The 19,017-nt window shown below is 46.1% G+C and overlaps 1 protein-coding gene across 1 annotated transcript in view; it reads right to left on the bottom strand.

The window, feature by feature from the left end:
- SDC1 (syndecan 1) overlaps positions 1–12,534 on the bottom strand; it is a 35,656-nt gene extending 23,122 nt beyond the window's left edge. Inside the window, exon 1 of the mRNA XM_048845592.2 lies at positions 12,335–12,534. Within this exon, the coding sequence (XP_048701549.1) occupies positions 12,335–12,391 (57 nt within the window). The 5' untranslated portion in view covers positions 12,392–12,534. The remainder of the gene's footprint in view (positions 1–12,334) is intronic.
- Between the last annotated feature and the right edge of the window lie 6,483 nt (positions 12,535–19,017).

Raw genomic sequence — 19,017 nt, 5'->3', positions numbered from 1 at the left:
CAGCCTTCCCCCAGCTCTTAGTTTAAAAGGTCAGATTTTTAATTTTACATGCCAGAAATCTGGTTCCACTTCAGTTTAGGTGGAGCGTCTCTTTCCTGTATAGGCACCTTCCTTCCCAAAAGGTTTCTCAGTTCCTAATAAACCTAAATCCCTCTGCTGAATATCACCACTTCATCCATGCATTTAGATGCTGCAGTTCTGCCTGCAACTCACCTTGTGTGTTGAGCCAGAAGCATTTCAGAGAATGCTGCCATGGAGGTCCTGGACTTTAATCTCTGATCTAACAGCCCCAATTCGGCCTCCAGGACCTCTCTCCTACCTCTCCCTATGTCACTTGTGCCTACATGTACCACACCCACTAGCTCCATTCCAGCATTGCATGTAAATCTGTCAAGATGTCTTGAGAGGTCCACAACCTTTGAACTCGGCAGGCAATTCATCATCAGTTCTCCCAGTCAAACCCAGCTATCTATATTTTTAACAAAATCCTCCATTATCTTCCTATTAACAGGGGTCCTTCCCCTAGAGATGTGTCCTTATTGCAATAGGATACCATAACAGTTTCCCTCCACTCCTGCTTGATTTTCTCCTTCCCTCAGATTTTCATCCTCAACAGCACAGAGGATGTCAGACTTGGTGGGGCACTGTTCTACAGTGCCCCAGAAAGTCTACATACTTCTATGTCCCTTCACTTCCAGTTCAAGCAGTCTGGTCTCAAGAGCCTGTACTCAATTTGAGGGCCATGAGCTGATTGAACCAAATCCACATGCACACTACTTGTCCAGACAGCAAGTAATCAATCATACATGCTGCATTCAGTGCAGCAGAGTGGATAGCCACCACTCTGTTGCTGGACTTCTGCCTGCATTGTTTTGTTTTCCACTCTTGCTAGGGATTTTGTTGGTTTAGTTTTTTGAGGGGGAATTTATTGGCCTAAATTTTAGAGAATGTTTATTAAGTGTACCTGGCTCTCATGTACCCTTGCTAAACTCCCTCACAAGACTCCCTTGTTCTCTAGCACCTCGGGTCACTTAGGACCTGGCTTTTTAAATCCCTGTTCTCCATGAGTTAGCTCTGCTCTGCCCCCTTGTCAAGGGATCCTAAAGGGATTAGTGATCAAAGGATGGCAGGCTAAGCTCTCAGCCTTGCCTAGCAGGGTGCTAGGCTCAGCACACAGCCCCTCAGACAGACCACACTATAAAGCTTCAATCAAGCAATTTCCAGACCCATTTGTAAAGATTAAGATCCAAGCATCTCAGTGACTATAAAAGTCAGTGCTCTGGAAGTATAGTAAGGTCCATAATCACTATTCAGTTGCTACTCCTGGTCCAGTCTCACGTTAAGAAGAATCTTAGAATGAGATATTGTAGTTATAGCACCAGAATTAATATTTTAATGTGTTAGCCTAGGCATGGGATTCTTGGCTCCCAGGAAGAGCGTAGCCCAGTCCAGATGTGGTCATTTAGAATGGCTACATACAGCAACCATCTTGAGACAGCACAGATGGTTGGCTATTAGTTATAGATGTAACAATACAAGCCAAAACCTTTGTCCATCTAATAACTGAACAGGATTTTTATAGGACATGGGGATTGAGCACAAGGAGACTAGCTACTATATTTAAAAAACAAACTGTGTGAAGAGGTTCTGAAAGGTATGACCACATAATTGAGTTTTGTGGGAAGAATAATTGAGCTTAATGCTTCTTCCCCCCCCCCCCACCCAAAAAAAAAGACCCAGCCTATCAGCTATTCTGTTAAAGGCCATGGCTCAATTGATGCAAGAGAGCTAAAAGACCACTCACCACTGCCCAAGCTTTCTAGGATACAGCCCTCTTGTTTGAGCCTCCATCCTCAGGTGGAAAGATTAGTCAAAATACAAAAGTTGTCCTACTCTAATGGAAGAATCCAAGAGATTCAGGTTTGTCTTGAATCACCCTTGAGCTCAGTTTTGATACTCAGACAGCTGGCAAGTTACTACAAACCTGCCATTCTCACTTCTGTAAATAAAGCTAGTGTTGAACGCTGTCATGTTTGACTCTAATCAATGAGAGTTATGCAAGCCCAAAATACTTTCCCACTTCACATAGGTGCCGTTTGCACATCGGCCCGTTTTAGATTGTTAAATTGATGACCATATGGGGTTTTTCCACTTAAGTGCCTACCAATGACCGATTATTGGCTATAGCAGGGGTGGCCAAACAGTGGCACGAGGCACTGTTACAATTAAGGTTCAGCTTGGAGACAATCCCCCCCCCCCCCCCCCCCCCAATTCTTCACTTACCAAACTACAGGGGGAGGGAACTTGGAGCTTCTGCCCTGCATGGCATGCCTCCCAGGGTGCTGGGCTTCAGCAGGAGTGCTGCCCTGCATGGCATGCCTCCCAGGGTGCTGGGCTTCAGCAGGAGTGGGGCTGAAGCCCTGCATGGCATGCCCCGTGGGGCTGAAGCCCCACTCCAGCTGGTGCTTCCCAGCTCTTGAACGTCTGATCATATGCAGTTCGGATGATCAGTGTTTGGCCACCCCAACTTCTAGTGTGGAATGCAGCAAAAGTGACCCTACTCAAGCTATCCCTTTAGTCCACCAAGCTCTATGTAGGCACCCCAGGACACTTCAGCCCCATGTCTAACTAGCTTTTGGATTAGCGCTATGCATCCTATATACAGGTGTAGAAACAGCAGCATCCACAGGTAAGACCTCAAAGGGCATAGCTTAGATCTGTTTAAAGACAGAAGGTTCCTACATGTGCTGCTAACACTGTTAATTGTGCCACGTGTGCTATTCTCTATGAAGAGACTTGCCCCTAACCCAGACAAACCAGAACAGGGAAGAATGTACAGAGACCCAGTTGTGATAACCCATTGTTCTTGAAACATGGACATACTTCCTTAGGTACAGAAATAAAAGCAGATGGGGAAAAAAAAAAAGTATTTTTAGCTTGTCTTTTACCACAGAAAGATGCGGTCACAGAGTTGCAAGTTACCCAAACTCCTATTTCGCAACTGGGAGTGTCAGTCTCCAAATACCATGCAGGCACAAGATCTGAATAAGTTTAAAACTGCTTTCCTATGCATGTTGTATGACTTAATGAGGCATGTGACAAGAAATAAGGCAACAAACGGTAAACAGATATGCTTCCAGCAAACACCATCTTGATTTAAAAGCCAGAAGGCTCTTACATCTCTTAAGAGAAACAGACTAGTAATGGCCCAAAACCCTAATAAAAATTAGCTTTAGTATGTAGGATTGATACTATTTTAAGAAAGAAATGTGGCTTGCGACCTGGCTCTGTTGCTCCACACGCTTTGGAAGACTACACTGGACTGACCGATCATTATGATTAGTGCCTTGTTTAAACACTACTTTGCCTGAAGTAGAGAGATTGTTAGAAGGCTATGAATTTGCTTTGAGACTGAAAAGAACTAGGTTATTTTTCTTCTAAGGACTGGCAACCACAGCACAATCCCAGGGGAGTTCATGCAGACACCAGCAAAGTCACTAGTTTTGTAAGTAGCAGCATTACAAGAGACCTTACACTAACAGTTTCCAGATGAACAGTCATTTACCATATGGATAGCAAACTGCCTCTGTTCTTCCCTACCCACCCCCCTACCTCTAACAGTCTGTTCTCCCAGTAATCCCTGGATGCAACTGGAGTTAGTGCTACTGCTTGGCTCTAACTGGCATATGTACTGCTGTCTGGGCTATTAGGCTGTCAGTTGGGACAACCTTTCCCATATTAGTCTTTCTGAGCTAAGTCAGAGAAAACTAATGCATCCTCTGAACTTAGTGCAGATTTTCAGGGGGGTGGGGAGAGGAAATCAGGGGTCCTTAAAACAACCATGATCTGCATATCCTCAGAGAAAACAATTCAAATTCTATACTGTCTAGGAGACAAGGTCCTCTGTCAGTTTTTGCCTGTTTATAATTACATGTGCCAAAGTGTGGTTTCCAAGACCTGATGAGAAAAAGCTAGTCCACTAAAGAGAAGTTGCTGCTCTGTGCTATGGGTAGGCTGCTACATTTCAGAGAGCTGGTTGGTAGAGCAATGTGCAATATCTAATGCAGACATTAACTGGTCCAGAAATCTGAGCAAAGATCTGGAGTGTAAGTTTTTCCACAGCAGGGCATTGTAGACATGCCATAATCATGCAATGAATCCAGAACCACCTTAGCTTCCACAGGAGTTAATTCAAAAAGAATTCAAGACAGCTGTTCCTGCCATTAAGCACTTAAGGCAATGAGTGGCATTTGACAGAGGACAGGGCCTCAGTGAAAGGCAAAGCAAGATTTGTAGAGCATTACAAGCCTGCTAGTGAGCCACTGCAGTCAGATACTGCTTGTCCCCCACCTTTCACCAGTGCCTTGAGTTGGTGTACTAGGACAAAGATCACTTAAAACCAATCTGACAGTCTTTTCCCCTCCCCTCAAAAGTTTCAGGTCTAAGGGACCCACATGAGAAGAGAAAAGAACTGCCATGCCAAGTCAGACCAATAGCCCACCTAGCCACATACCCTATTACCAGAGCTTATTGGGGGGGGGGGGGGAAGGAGAAGAGAGGAAGTGTACAGAACAGAGCAATTATGGAGAGAGCTACTCTATCTTCCTTTCCCAACTTCTGGCAGGCAGAGGTTTAGGGTCCTGAGTATGGGGTTGCATCCCTGACCATCTTGGCTAATAGCCCTATCCTCCATGAACTTGTCCAATTTTTTGGAACAGTTATACTTTTGGCCATCACAGCATCCTATGGCTATGAGTTCCACAGGTTAATTGTGCATTGTGAAAACTACTTCCTCATTTGTGTTAAACCTGCTGCCTACTAGTTACATTATGTGACCACCCTTTTTGTATGGCCAGAAAGGGTAAATACTTCTCTGCTCACTGTTTCCACACCATTCATGATTTTATAGACCTATATCATCTCTTTCCTTGATAGTCTCTTAAGCGAAGCAGCCCTATTCCTTTTAGTCCCTCATACAGAACCCAAGGAGTGGGTGGACCATGGATTTATATAGTGCAGAAGTAATCTATTTTTTGTCAAGGTCCAAATTTGTTGGTCAAGGTATTGTCAAGATCCAAATGCCAGAGAAAACATAATGCCCCCTGCCCCCCACAAACATTAAGTAAACAAAAAGATGGTCTGTCCAAAAGCATCTGGTGGTCTGGATTTGGCCCATGTCTGCCTGACTACCCCAATATAGTGGCATGATGATATTTTTCTGTCCTATTTTCTCTTTCCTAATAGTTCCTAACAAGGTTAGCCTTTTGATGGCTGCTGTGCATTGGGCTGACTTTCAGAACAGTCTCCACAGCGGCTCCAAGACCTCTTTTGTGGTAACAGCTAATTTAGAATCCATTATATATGCGTACTAGGATTTTTTCCCAGCATGCATTTTTTTTACTTATCAATGTTTAATTTTATTTGCCATTGTTACTCACTCAGTTTTGTGAGATTCCAAAACTGACAGTTATGGGGGGACTTTGCTATCTGCTAACTTTACCTCACTATTTACCCTTTGAGCAGATTAAATGGGTTGAACAGCACTGATCCCAGTACAGATACTTGGGGGACCCCTGCTGTTCACCTCTCACTATTCTAAGAATGGGCCATTTATTCCTACCTTTTGTTTCCTCTCTTTTAAACCAGTTACTGATCCAGGAGACCACTCCCATTATCCCGTAACACCCGAGTTTCTGTAAGAGCCTTTGGTGAGGGGACAGTGTCAAAGGTTTTCTGAAAAATCCATGTACAGTAAATCAATTGGATCACCCTGATCCACGACTGACACCCTCAAAGAATTCCTCACCATTTACAAAAGCAGCGTTGATTCTTCCAACAAATTAGGTTAGTCTCATCATTCTGTTCCTTGCTATAGTTTCTTCCCGATTGCCTACTACTAAAGTTAAGATGGCCCCAAAACTCTTTTCAGAGGGGGAACAAAACTCCCAGCATTGAACTAGCCATCTTCCAGTCATTGACTCCAGAGTTGCGTTCCCTTCCTTTCCTCTTGTAAATTTTGATCTAAATCAGCTTCATTCTGGAAAGCTTTCCGACACCACAGACCAGAAAACACTGGAAGATATGATGTGCCATAGGAACACAGCCATCTATTTGATGTAAGTGAATCACTTTGCAAAGCGGAAGGGGGGAGACTGACTTTTCTACTAAGAGCAGCACACCCAGATGTTAAATCAGGCAAGTAGCTTTTATTGCTTCATTTAAGCCAGGACAGCCCCAGAGGGGTTTTGAAGTTAGAGGGAGGATGAAGAGAGTAACATTGAGGATTCAGTTGTGACTACAGTTTCAGTGACTCAACAGGAAGTTACATTCCCAACTACACATTGATCCAATGAGCCAGAGATCCCACTAGGAAAGGTTATCCTGGAATAAACCCGCATTAAGAGCACTTCAGACCCCAACATTCAACTTCAGAACTTTGAAATTAATCTGTAGTCTGAGTTTAATCAGATGTTTGCCTCCACCACTCTGCTTCTAAACTTGGTAATGAGAGGTCTGTTCTGATCTTGCTAAACATGGAAGACACATCTTGGCTTTTCAAATAAAGATTAACTCCCCATATGCAGACAGCTTTCCAGATACCAGACATATTGGGGAAACAATGTGCTTCTACAGTAGGCCAAGTGTAGGTACCTAAATCCATATTACACACTCAAGTAGGTAGCCCAATATCCAGAAGTGCTCAGCATTCAGAATGCTCAACTTCAAAAGGCATCATTGATCACTTACAACTGAAAGTTTTGATCACTGACTGTTAAATTTAAATCAAGGAAGCTCTACAGTGGATGAGGCTCTCAAATCCAATAGTAAAAAATAGGTCAACACAAAGCTTTATTGAAAAAGGCTAGGTTAGCATGTAGTACTGGAAAAGTTCAACTACTTTATTATACATCTGATGAAGGTAAATTTTAGGACCAGGACTCAGATGATAGAAAGTGAAATGCTCATGTGTCAACTTTATTCTCTCCAAGAATTACCTGCAACTGGATTGTTCAGTGATATAGAAGGGTTGTGACCTGGCCTATACGGCATATATATGAACTATGTGGGTAGGATGGTTAGGTACTCTGTAGTTCCCAGCACAGAACACAGTTTCCTCTAGGTGCAGAGACACGACTTAACCACATTCCTGAAGTCATGCTACAAGACCTAGTAAGACTATAGCATTGTTTGCTAGCATTAGCTCTCATGTACATTAAGACGAAACAGTGTTTTATTATGGTTGGGAACTTCTGTTTACACAACTCAGATTATGCTTTTCTGCACAGAAGTAATCTGAAAATTTCATATTTGATGTTCCATTCATGAGTGTTCATTGCCATGGAACTTTTACAGAAACCTACATCAGCCTTTTTCCTAGAAAACTAAGTCACAAATTAATGTTTGAATTAAACTAGAATGAAGACTTAACATGAGGAGGGAATGTTGGAGTCCATTATGTTAGTGTCCTCTGAGAGGAAAGTGTCCAACTTTGACACCAGGAGTCACATCAAGCTAGGTTCCTATGGGAAGAGTCCTGACAGCACTTAAACTTAAGTGCAATTATTTCAATAGTAATGAGTCCCACACATTGCAAGACATGCGTAATGTGGACTATGTATAAGCCTTGTTCTAGCTACAATTCAGGTTAGTGCACTTAAAGGTACAGAATTTCAGCTTCATATTTGAGAAGATTTACAGATTTGTTACACTTGCTGTAACTTGTCTCAGGCTGTTAGAGGATTGTTGAGCTTCCAGCAGCTTCTCAGGGTTGCCATTAGAAGTGTTATTATTCAGTGGTACTAAGCAAGTCATCTTAGATGAATGTGACGGGTAAGAACTATGCTTACTTTGGTATCCCTCACCTGGGAAGAGCCTTATGTTAGCTCAAGACCATAGAAGGCCCAATGGTTTACACCTTTTGTACATCAGCAGTTGGACAGTCACAAAGAAAAGCCCCATTTATGAAGCTTTGCCTGGGTAGTTTGTGTAACAGATTCCTCCTTATACACAGAGATTTAATGGGAAAGCTGGATGAGCTAGTTTCCTTCCAAGGCATTCGCTGACATGCAGCTCAGAACAGTATCACCTTTGAAATGGTCTTCAACACTGAACACAAGGCAAAGCCAGGCTCTTTGCCAGCCCTACCAGTCTTTTGCTAGCCTCCACTGCAGCATTCATCTGTACCAGGGAACCAATCAAAACTACTTATCCATCTTTAAAAACCATGGCTTCTAGACAATGGAAGTTGCTAATGCAGTTTCCCCTAACTAGGCTTGAGAGGGATTGTGCCATGCCCTCCTGTAGCCACAGCTATAGATTTGCTATGGTCCCATGAAGTATATTACACTGCAAGGATACACTGTTCCTGCAGCAGTTCTAAAGAGTGGCCCAACTTGATGATCACTTTAGATAAGCTATTACCAGCAGGACAGTGGGGTGGGAGGAGGTATTGTTTCATATTCTCTGTGTGTATATAAAGTCTGCTGCAGTTTCCACGGTATGCATCCGATGAAGTGAGCTGTAGCTCACGAAAGCTCATGCTCAAATAAATTGGTTAGTCTCTAAGGTGCCACAAGTACTCCTTTTCATTTGGCAATGTTAACCAGTTAAAGTATCATAGGCTACCAACTTAACTGAGATAAACCCAGACAACCCAGGATGACCACAACCCATGCATGCTGGACAGGAACACCACCGCTGTGATAGCGTGCTCTATCAGAGGGGAGTCTTTTCCAAATGTGTGGCCAGGTAAAGTAGCATGGGCCATGCAGTGACATGAAGCACGGTCTCAGAAAGCCAATGGGGAGCTGGACCCATCCTGGGTTCCTGAGTCATGTACAGACGTGTCCACTCCTACAGCAAGGGACAGTTACGGCTCAAGTCCCCTTAAGCAATGCAAGGAACAGTCTATTTCTGTGGGGCTTAGGAACCTAGTAGGGTACCCACCTTCCTGGTGGACCTAAGTTTCAGGCCCTTCTCACTTTCCACCCCATCACTTCAGAGAGCAAGCAGGGCAGGTTGTGTTCATGTTGTACTGCCCTGAACAACAAAACACTGCCTCCAAGGACAGCAGAAAACTCCCTGCTCTCTCCTTGTGGGCAGAGCTCAGAAAGCAGGCAACATACAACATGACAAGCCGAGGAACAGAAAATGAATCTGTTGCTTCATGCAGCAACATGGCAAGGATACAAGTTGTCGAGCAGTTCTCATGGCTGCACAGTTGTATCAGGTGATAGCATGTTTTACAACCCACTCCTCAGACTAGCAGATGAGGGAAGCATGTTGGATGGAACCCCAAGTGTGCAGAGACCTACAGAGCATTGCTGTGCTTTCTACACCCACTACCTGAGGTCCTCTTCAGTAATCTTATCAAAAAGAGTAAACTTCATCTTCTGAGTCAAGGGCAGCTTGAGAGGAATGCCAGCTTTGGTCTGAATGCTGCTGAGAGCCACATTTAAACAGAATAAATGCAAGCATGGGCCAACAGTGACAAGGGAAGTTATTTAGGTACTGAGTCACCAATGTGTCACCTGCTGCCTGAGGCTTTTTGATTTATTAATTGATTCTGCCAATATTGGTGAATTGTCTTTAAACCCGGAGTTTCTTCTTGTTTAGAGTATTCCTGTTATCAGATTAATGCTAGATGTCTATATGACCTGCAGATAAGGGCCTGGTGGTAAGGGAGAACCTATTCCCCCAACGGTGGCCCAAAACCTGGCTAGAACCCAACTGTATTTTGTTTTCTCCAGTAAAAGTGCTGTTAACAGGTCTCATGCATATCACTTCAACCAGGCCATCTGCCAGGGCAGGATTGGTTATTCCCAGGAATAAAATGCAGTGTTAGTTTCCAAAGACTGGGCCCATCCACGGTTCTGAGGCCCAATACAGTTAGTAGATTTCTAGAATTCAAGTCACACAAGTTAACCAATATGAAGCAGCAGCAGCTGGACGGCAGCAACTGCTCTTTCAAGTTTAGGTAGGGACAAGCTGTATGACCTACAGGGTCTCTTCACCACAACCCTTTCTTTATGATTTCTATGACAACCAGGAGAACTCTGTAGTACTTCACCTGTACATAAGTGTACTCTGATTTCTCCTACCCTGAAGAGCTTTCAAACATCCATTTCAGGATTTCTGTAGCATCCCTTTCCTGTAGATTTCCCTTCCCTTTCTGGATTAGGGAACATTTGAAATTCAACCAAGGAGGGACAGTTTGGTTTTCAGGACAGGCCATTTACCTGAGGACACTGCTCTGTCCTGGTAGAGAAAATTACACTTTCCTTCCCCTTGTGGCATATTTAAGGGGAGGAATAGACTACACGGTATCTGAATCTGCACTATTCGTGTGTTTATAGGATGGGAGAAAGTAGGCACTACATAGACTTGGTCACAATCAATAAATAGTGCACTTGTTCACACAGAAGTCATACAAGGCCTGGGAGCCGGTTATTGATTAATTCTAGTCCTGTGTCTGCCACTAACTTTGTGTCACCTTGAGTGAAACCTGTTTTTATGAAGTGGGTACACACATCTGAGAGGTAAGTTATGGCTTAGTGAGCGTTTAAGGAAAGGGGTCAGTGCTTTGCCACTTCATTCAAGTTAGACCAACAGAGTCTACTATAGAATGGCTTATGCAATCATCATAGGCGCAAAACTTAACTTTTTTGAAATGCTTTGTACAACTACTTTGCTAACTAGAGAGACTGAACAGTATGGAAGTGAATTTGCTATTCAGTGCTGACATCTGGTGGCTACAATGGGTAGCCATCTGAGGGAGAACCTGAGTGGCTACCCCGGGATCCACTCAAATTTGGAGCCCACATTGAAAATAATCTATTTTTAAGGCAGCAGTTAGATGTTTTTGGAAGACTTAAAAAAACTTCTTTGACCCCGAAATAAAGCTTCGACCGGGGTAGTAAGGAGAGTGTTGACTTGCAGAGAGCCGAGTTAAGACTGTTTCTTCATTCATCCACCATTGGGATGATGATCTATATAGAGATTAGCACTAGCAACTCAATGGAATGAGCTCGATACACTGCTGTAGAAACCTGATTTAAGCCTTCTGCAGAAGCCGAAGTCAGCAGGGAACACGGCAGGCAGCAGGGAACTACAGAAGGGGAGTTTAATGTAACTAGGACATGGACTGAAGCAGGGTGATTGGGGAAAAGATTTATCTATTTATGTTTTAATCATCATGTTAGCCACTAAGTATTTTATTTAAAATACGAAAGACACCCACGCAAGGTGGGCTAGGCATGGGAACTACAGCCACGTGATTTTCCGTTTTAGCGCCATAGCCTGAGCACACGTACACGAGACAAGAACTGGATTTGGGAGAACGCTTGAAAGTTTCCCCCGCATCTGCACGCTGGCTTTACGTGGCCATTTCAGAGCCAGGAGCTAAACGAGGTTATCGCTTAGCCCAGCGCAGGGAGCGGAGCTTCCCCTCCTCCTTCTCCAGAGGGAGATGGTGTTTGAGTCGAGTGCCCCCCGCTTCTGCCGCGCACGTCTTGCCTCCGAGTTGGCTTTTTCCTGAGGCGGCTGCCGGAGGGGGAGGGGGGGGCGGCGGCCTCGCCTCGTGCGGGCGGCCGACAGCAGCCACCTGGCCGCTGCCCGTGGCGCCCCGCAGCAGGAGCGCGCCTGGCTTAGCGCTCGGCGGGCCTTTCCGCCGCCGCGCAGGCCGGAGCAAATCTCCGGCCCGCTAGAGGAGGGGCAGGACCCGGCTCAGGCGCCCGGCGCAGGCCAGTCCAGCCAGGTTAGGAGGCGGCGGGCGCTGCTCTGGACGGAGCCCGTCGGGGCGGGCTGCAGCGGGCTCTGGGCGCCAGCCAGCAGTTCGGGGCAGGGGAGGGCGCGGCTCGAATAACCTGCTGAAAGGAGGCAGCTGGGTCAGAGTCGGCAGCTCCTGCCAAGGCAGCCGGAGAGCGCTTCCTGCCAGCGCGGGACTGGGAGCCTCGCAACATATGGAGCCGCTTTGGGTAATTGAATGCAGGGGGTGAAGTGAAGCAACCAGCCCTCCCTTCCCTTCCCCTCCCCCCGAGCCCGCTTCCAGGGGGCTGGACACCAAGAGCCCGCCCCGACCACAGCCTCTGCTCCCCCAGCGGGGGGAGCCGAGCGCCAGACTGCGCCCGGCTCTAGCCCGGGGGGCTTTGGAGCGTATAAGAGGGCTGACCCTCCCCAGAGGAGTTGGGGGGCGGGGGAGGAGATTGCCCAGCTCCTGTTCCCCCACGGCACATGCACCCCGCGGCACAGCACGCCAGCGATCGGGCACAGCAGATACTCCCCCCTCCCCCCCAGGCCAGCATCCCACCAACCCTCCCAGCCGCCTCGGACTCACCGAGCACGCTGCCTGCAAGAAGAGGGCTAACAGCCACACTGCTGACACGTTTACCATCCTCCCTCCTTGGCGGGCGCTCCCGGGGTCTCCGCTTCACGTGCTCGCTCAGCCGCCCGCAGCTGCAAGGAGCTGACCTAGCCCAGCTCTGGCTTCTAATACGGCCGATGCAACAACCTTCACCTATCACCATTCACCGCCCTCTTCCGCAGCCCCGCCCCCTCCGGCACCGCTCTCAGGGCGAGCGCCACCCACTCCTGCCACGCCCCTCCTCTCTCGCCTTCACCACCTTTAAGCAATCAGCGCCTAATAGCGCTTCCTCAAGGGCTGTTTCCTAACGAAATCACTGCCTCATCATTACCTGCTTCACCTACGCAAGGTCTTACTCAACCCTCTGATTTCACACGTCCTTTTAGCTGCGGGCAATCGGCGTTTGCATTGTTCTCCCAGTTAGCCTGTTATTTCATTCCCAGCTTTACTTTGCATAAGAATAGTTTCTTCCCCAAACATTTCCATTCTCCAGATACAAAAACAAACGCACCCAGTCTCCCAGACCCGGTCTGGAAAATCTCCAGCACCCTCCAGCGTCCCCCCCCCTTTTTTTTAAATGCTATACTAGTGAATATTTTTAAAAAGCTGACACATGGTAGCAATAGGGAAGCAAAACCTGAACAACAGACTAATGCAAGCGATGGAGGGAAATTACCTAGTGAAGCCCTGTGTGGCTTAAAAGCTTGTCTGTCTCACCAACAGAAGTTGGTCTAATAAAATATATTACCTCCTTCCTCCCCCTTAAAATGTGCATTCTGATTCTTGAATCTTGCATTTCCTGCTTAAGAACGCGGAGGTGAATTTAATCATTCTTTTACCATATGATGTTTTAATTTAATTATTTATTTTCGCCGCAACTTCCCCCTCCCCCCTTAGATCTAATTGTGAACAGTCATTATGTATGGTCGCGACGCTCCCACATCATGTGATCCAATGATATTACAAACCCACTGAACTGTAATCATTTTCTTTTCTCCTGCAAAAAGGGAGAGCCACTACTGCATTGTTGTTTACTAGTGAGACAATGGGTGAAGTAATCTCTTTTATTGAACCAACTTCTGCTGGTGAGAGAGACAAGTTTTCCAGCTCACATAGAACTCTTCATTAAGTCATGTTTTTATACAGTGCTTTCTCCAGGGCTACCTGTTGCCTTTCACTGTTTGCCTGGGACAGTCTTCTCTCACCGTCCTATGAAGTGGGCTGTAGCTCAGGAAAGCTTATGCTCAAATAAAATTGTTAGTCTCTAAGGTGCTATAAGTCCTTTTCTTTTTGCAGATACAGACTAACACGGCTGCTACTCTGAAACCGGTCTTTTCATTAGGTAGTCATTTTAGGTAGTCTCATCAGTTTGATTTATTTTAAACTATGCTGCTGCACTTTGTGGTCTTAATACATTTTAAAATTGTGCTTAAATAATAAAATCATACTAGATTTGTGACAAATGCCAGGTCAAAAACTATATTTAAAAAAGTATCTGGTCTGTGTAAGAAGAGAACTAACTGTACATTATTAAATATTAACTTTGACATCAAATTTATTTGGTCACTAATTGTACTGTTTGATTTTTATTTTATTGCACTTTTCTGAGCTTGGACAGTTAAAATAAAGTAAGTTTGGTTCCGGCAAACATTCCTGCACATGCTTAATCTTATTGTGTTTGCAGGACTGGACTCTGTCAGTTTCAGTTTGACAGGCTCAGTTGACAGTTTCAGTTAGTCAGTTTCAGTTGGTTTCCAGTCATTTTCCCTGTCAGGTTTACTGCACTGGTGCAGTGTTTCGTCATAAACATGGCAAGGGAATGTTTGTTTTCAAAAAGCCTATTTCCCATTTGAAATTTTTTTTTTAAATCATGAAAATATTTCCACTGGATTAAGCTTTTGTAAAAGCTTGTTTTTCCAAAACCTACTGTTGTGCTATGATGGTGTTTCTTTACAGAATACTTTTAACCTTCAGCTAAGAATCTTAAAGGAATTTACAAGGGGAGGGTCATATTCTGCTACTACTGAAGTTAACAACAAAACACTCATTGATCTTAAGGAGAGTAATTGGGTCCCACAACAACCACATTTTATATTACAGGAAGGTAAAGTGATGCTAAATGAGATGGTAGGGCAATACCACTGGGGAGGGGAATTCCTCATCCTTGCCATCCACAGCCCCCAGCATAGGAGGTGTGGATGAAGTGTAGCCAGGAAAAGGGGATGTGAAGGAAATATTGCTGTGAGCTGGGGATCCGGGGCTGGAGAAATTACCCTTGCAGCTGTGGGTGGCAGGTATCAAAGGCGGGGGGGTATCTGAGCCTCCAGAAACAGCCCTGCATTTCCCCACCTACGCTCCACCCCCAGACCCTCTCCTGCTTCCCACTGGCACTCTGTGGCTCTTCCCCTGTGGCTGGGGCCCTGGGCAGTGGGCTGCAGCTGGGGCTAGCGGGGGCTGGCCTGCACCCAGGGACTCCGGACAGCTGGAGGCGGAGTTCTGGGGCTGGGGACCATGCCACCCGGAGCTCCGGGGCTAGGGGCTGTACTGCCTGCCCGCTGCTCCAGAGTTGAGGGCCATGCTACCTGGCACTCTGGGGCTGGGGACCGCGCAGGGGGGCTCTGGACTTCAGCAGGGGAAAGGGGTGGGAAGGGTGGGACCTCAGGCAGAAGGGGTGGGCTGGGCTGGGGGCTAGTCTGCCTGAGCCTGAGGTTCACCTGCCACCCATGCCTGCAACAGCTTAGATCAGCTCTGAGGCTGATCTTCATAGAATATCAGGGTTGGAAGGGACCTCAGGAGGTCATCTAGTCCAACCCCCTGCTCAAAGCAGGACCAATCCCCAATTAAATCATCCCAGCCAGGGCTTTGTCAAGCCTGACCTTAAAAACTTCTAAGGAAGGAGATTCCACCACCTCCCTAGGTAACGCATTCCAGTGTTTCACCACCCTCATAGTGAAAAAGTTTTTCCTAATATCCAACCTAAATCTCCCCCACTGCAACTTGAGACCATTACTCCTTGTTCTGTCATCTGCTACCACTGAGAACAGTCTAGAGCCATCCTCTTTGGAACCCCCTTTCAGGTAGTTGAAAGCAGCTATCAAATCCCCCCTCATTCTTCTCTTCTGTAGACTAAACATCCCCAGTTCCCTCAGCCTCTCCTCATAACTCATGTGTTCCAGTCCCCTAATAATTTTTGTTGCCCTCCGCTGGACTCTTTCCAATTTTTCCACATCCTTCTTGTAGTGTGGGGTCCAAAACTGGACACAGTACTCCAGATGAGGCCTCACCAATGTCGAATAGAGGGGAACGATCATGCCCTTACTTATACATCCCAAAATGCCATTGGCCTTCTTGGCAACAAGGGCACACTGTTGACTCACATCCAGCTTCTCGTCCACTGTAACCCCTAGGTCCTTTTCTGCAGAACTGCTGCCGAGCCATTCGGTCATCAGATTTCCTTTGGCCCAATCCTCCAATTTGTCTAGGTCCCTCTATATCCTATCCCTACCCTCCAGCGTATCTACCTCTCCTCCCAGTTTAGTGTCATCTGCAAACTTGCTGAGGGTGCAATCCACACCTTCCTCCAGATCATTTATAAAGATATTGAACAAAACCAGCCCCAGGACCAACCCTTGGGGCACTCCACTTGATACCGGCTGCCAACTAGACATGGAGCCATTGATCACTACCCATTGAACCCGACAATCTAACCAGCTTCCTATCCACCTTATAGTCCATTCATCCAGCCCATACTTCTTTAACTTACTGGCAAGAATACTGTGGGAAACAGTGTCAAAAGCTTTGCTAAAGTCAAGGAACAACACGTCCACTGCTTTCCCTTCATCCACAGAACCAGTTATCTCATCATAGAAGGCAATTAGATTAGTCAGGCATGACTTGCCCTTGATGAATCCATGCTGACTGTTCCTTATCACTTTCCTCTCCTTTAAGTGCTTCAGAATTGATTCCTTGAGGACCTGCTCCATGATTTTTCCAGGGACCCAGGTGAGGCTGACTAGCCTGTAGTTCCCAGGATCCTCCTTCTTCCCTTTTTTAAAGATGGGCACTACATTAGCCTTTTTCCAGTCATCCGGGACTTCCCCTGATCGCCATGAGTTTTCAAAGATAATGGCCAATGGTTCTGCAATCACATCCGCCAACTCCTTTAGCACTCTGGGATGCAACGCATCCAGCCCCATGGACTTGTGCTCGTCCAGATTTTCTAAATAGTCCCGAACCACTTCTTTCTCTACAGAGGGCTGGTCACCTCCTCCCCATGCTGTGCTGCCCAGTGCAGTAGTCTGGGAGCTGACCTTGTTCGTGAAGACAGAGGTAACAAAAGCATTGAGTACATTAGCTTTTTCCACATCCTCTGTCACTAGGTTGCCTCCCTCATTCAGGAAGGGGCCCACACTTTCCTTGACTTTCTTCTTGTTGCTAACATACCTGAAGAAACCCTTCTTGTTACTCTTAACATCTCTCGCTAGCTGCAACTCCAGGTGTTATTTGGCCTTCCTGATATCACTCCTGCATGCCCGAGCAATATTTTTATACTCTTCCCTGGTCATTTGTCCAATCTTCCACTTCTTGGAAGCTTCTTTTCTGTGTTTAAGATCAGCAAGGATTTCACTGTTAAGCCAAGCTGGTCGCCTGCCATATTTACTATTCTTTCTACACATCGGGATGGTTTGTCCCTGTAACCTCAATAAGGACTCTTTAAAATACAGCCAGCTCCCCTGTACTCCTTTCCCCCTCATGATATTCTCCCAGGGGATCTTGCCCATCAGTTCCCTGAGGGAGTCAAAGTCTGCTTTTCTGAAGTCCAGGGTCCGTATTCTGCCTCTTTCCTTTCTTCCTTGTGTCAGGATCCTGAACTCGACCATCTCATGGTCACTGCCTCCCAGGTTCCCATCCACTTTAGCTTCCCCTACTAGTTCTTCCCGGTTTGTGAGCAGCAGGTCAAGAAGAGCTCTGCCCCTAGTTGGTTCCTCCAGCACTTGCACCAGGAAATTGTCCCCTACATTTTCCAAAAACTTCCTGGATTGTCTGTGCACTGCTGTATTGCTCTCCCAGCAGATATCAGGGTGATTGAAGTCTCCCATGAGAACTAGGGCCTGCGATCTAGTAACTTCTGCGAGTTGCCGGAAGAAAGCCTCGTCCATCTCATCCCCCTGGTCCGGTGGCCTATAGCAGACTCCCACCATGACATCACCCTTGTTGCTCACACTTCTAAACTTAATACAGAGACTCTCAGGTTTTTCTGCAGTTTGACTTGAGCTCTGAGCAATTGTCATAAATATAAAGGGAAGGGTAAACTCTTTAAAATCCCTCCTGGCCAGAGGAAAAATCCTCCAACCTGTAAAGGGTTAAGAACCTAAAGGTAACCTCGCTGGCACCTGACCAAAATGACCAATGAGGAGACAAGATACTTTCAAAAGCTGGGAGGAGGGAGAAAAACAAAGGGTCTGTGTCTATCTGTATGATGCTTTTGCCGGAGACAGAACAGGAATGGAATCTTAGAACTTAATAAGTAATTTAGCTAGGTATGTGTTAGATTATGATTTCTTTAAATGGCTGAGAAAATAGCTGTGCTGAATAGAATGAATATTCCTGTCTGTGTGTCTTTTTTGTAACTTAAGGTTTTGCCTAGAGGGATTCTCTGTGTTTTGAATCTAATTACCCTGTAAGGTATTCACCATCCTGATTTTACAGAGGTGATTCTTTTCTTTTTACTTCTATTAAAAGTCTTTTTGTAAGGAAACTGAAGGCTTTTTCATTGTTCTAAGATCCAAGGGTTTGGGTCTGTGGTCACCTATGCAAATTGGTGAGGATTTTTACCAAACCTTCCCCAGGAAGTGGGGTGCAAGGGTTGGGAGGATTTTGGGGGGAAAGATGGGTCCAAACTCCATTTTTTCAGGAACCCAGATAAAGTTTGGTGGTGGCAGTGGAAATCCAAGGGCAAAGGGTAAAATAATTTGTACCTTGGGGAAGTTTTAACCTAAGCTGGTAAAAGTAAGCTTAGGAGGTTTTCATGCAGGTCCCCACATCTGTACCCTAGAGTTCAGAGTGGGGAAGGAAACTTGACAGCAGTCATACTGATCTCTTACATACAGTGCAACTCCCCCACCTTTTCTGCCCTGCCTGTCCTTCCTGAACAGTTTATATCCATCCATGACAGTACTCCAGTCATGTGAGTTATCCCACCAAGTCTCTGTTATTCCAATCACATCAAAATTCCTTGACTGTGCCAGGACTTCCAGTTCTCCCTGCTTGTTTCCCAGGCTTCGTGCATTTGTGTATAGGCACTTGAGATAACCCGCTGATCGCCCCTCTTTCTCAGTATGAGGCAGGAGCCCTCCCCTCTCATGCGCTCCTGCTTGTGCTTCCTCCCGGTATCCCACTTCCCCACTTACCTCAGGGCTTTGGTCTCCTTCCCCCGGTGAACCTAGTTTAAAGCCCTCCTCACTAGGTTAGCCAGCCTGTTTGCGAAGATGCTCTTCCCTCTCTTCGTTAGGTGGAGCCCGTCTCTGCCTAGCACTCCTCCTTCTTGGAACACCATCCCATGGTCAAAGAATCCAAAGCCTTCTCTCCGACACCACCTGCGTAGCCATTCGTTGACTTCCATGATTCAAAGGTCTCTACTCAGGCCTTTTCCTTCC

The sequence above is a fragment of the Caretta caretta genome, chromosome 3 (genome assembly GCF_965140235.1).
Source record: "Caretta caretta isolate rCarCar2 chromosome 3, rCarCar1.hap1, whole genome shotgun sequence".
NCBI lineage: Eukaryota > Metazoa > Chordata > Testudines > Cheloniidae > Caretta > Caretta caretta.
Note: the sequence above shows the minus strand (reverse complement) of the source record. Positions and strands in the feature narration are given on the sequence as shown.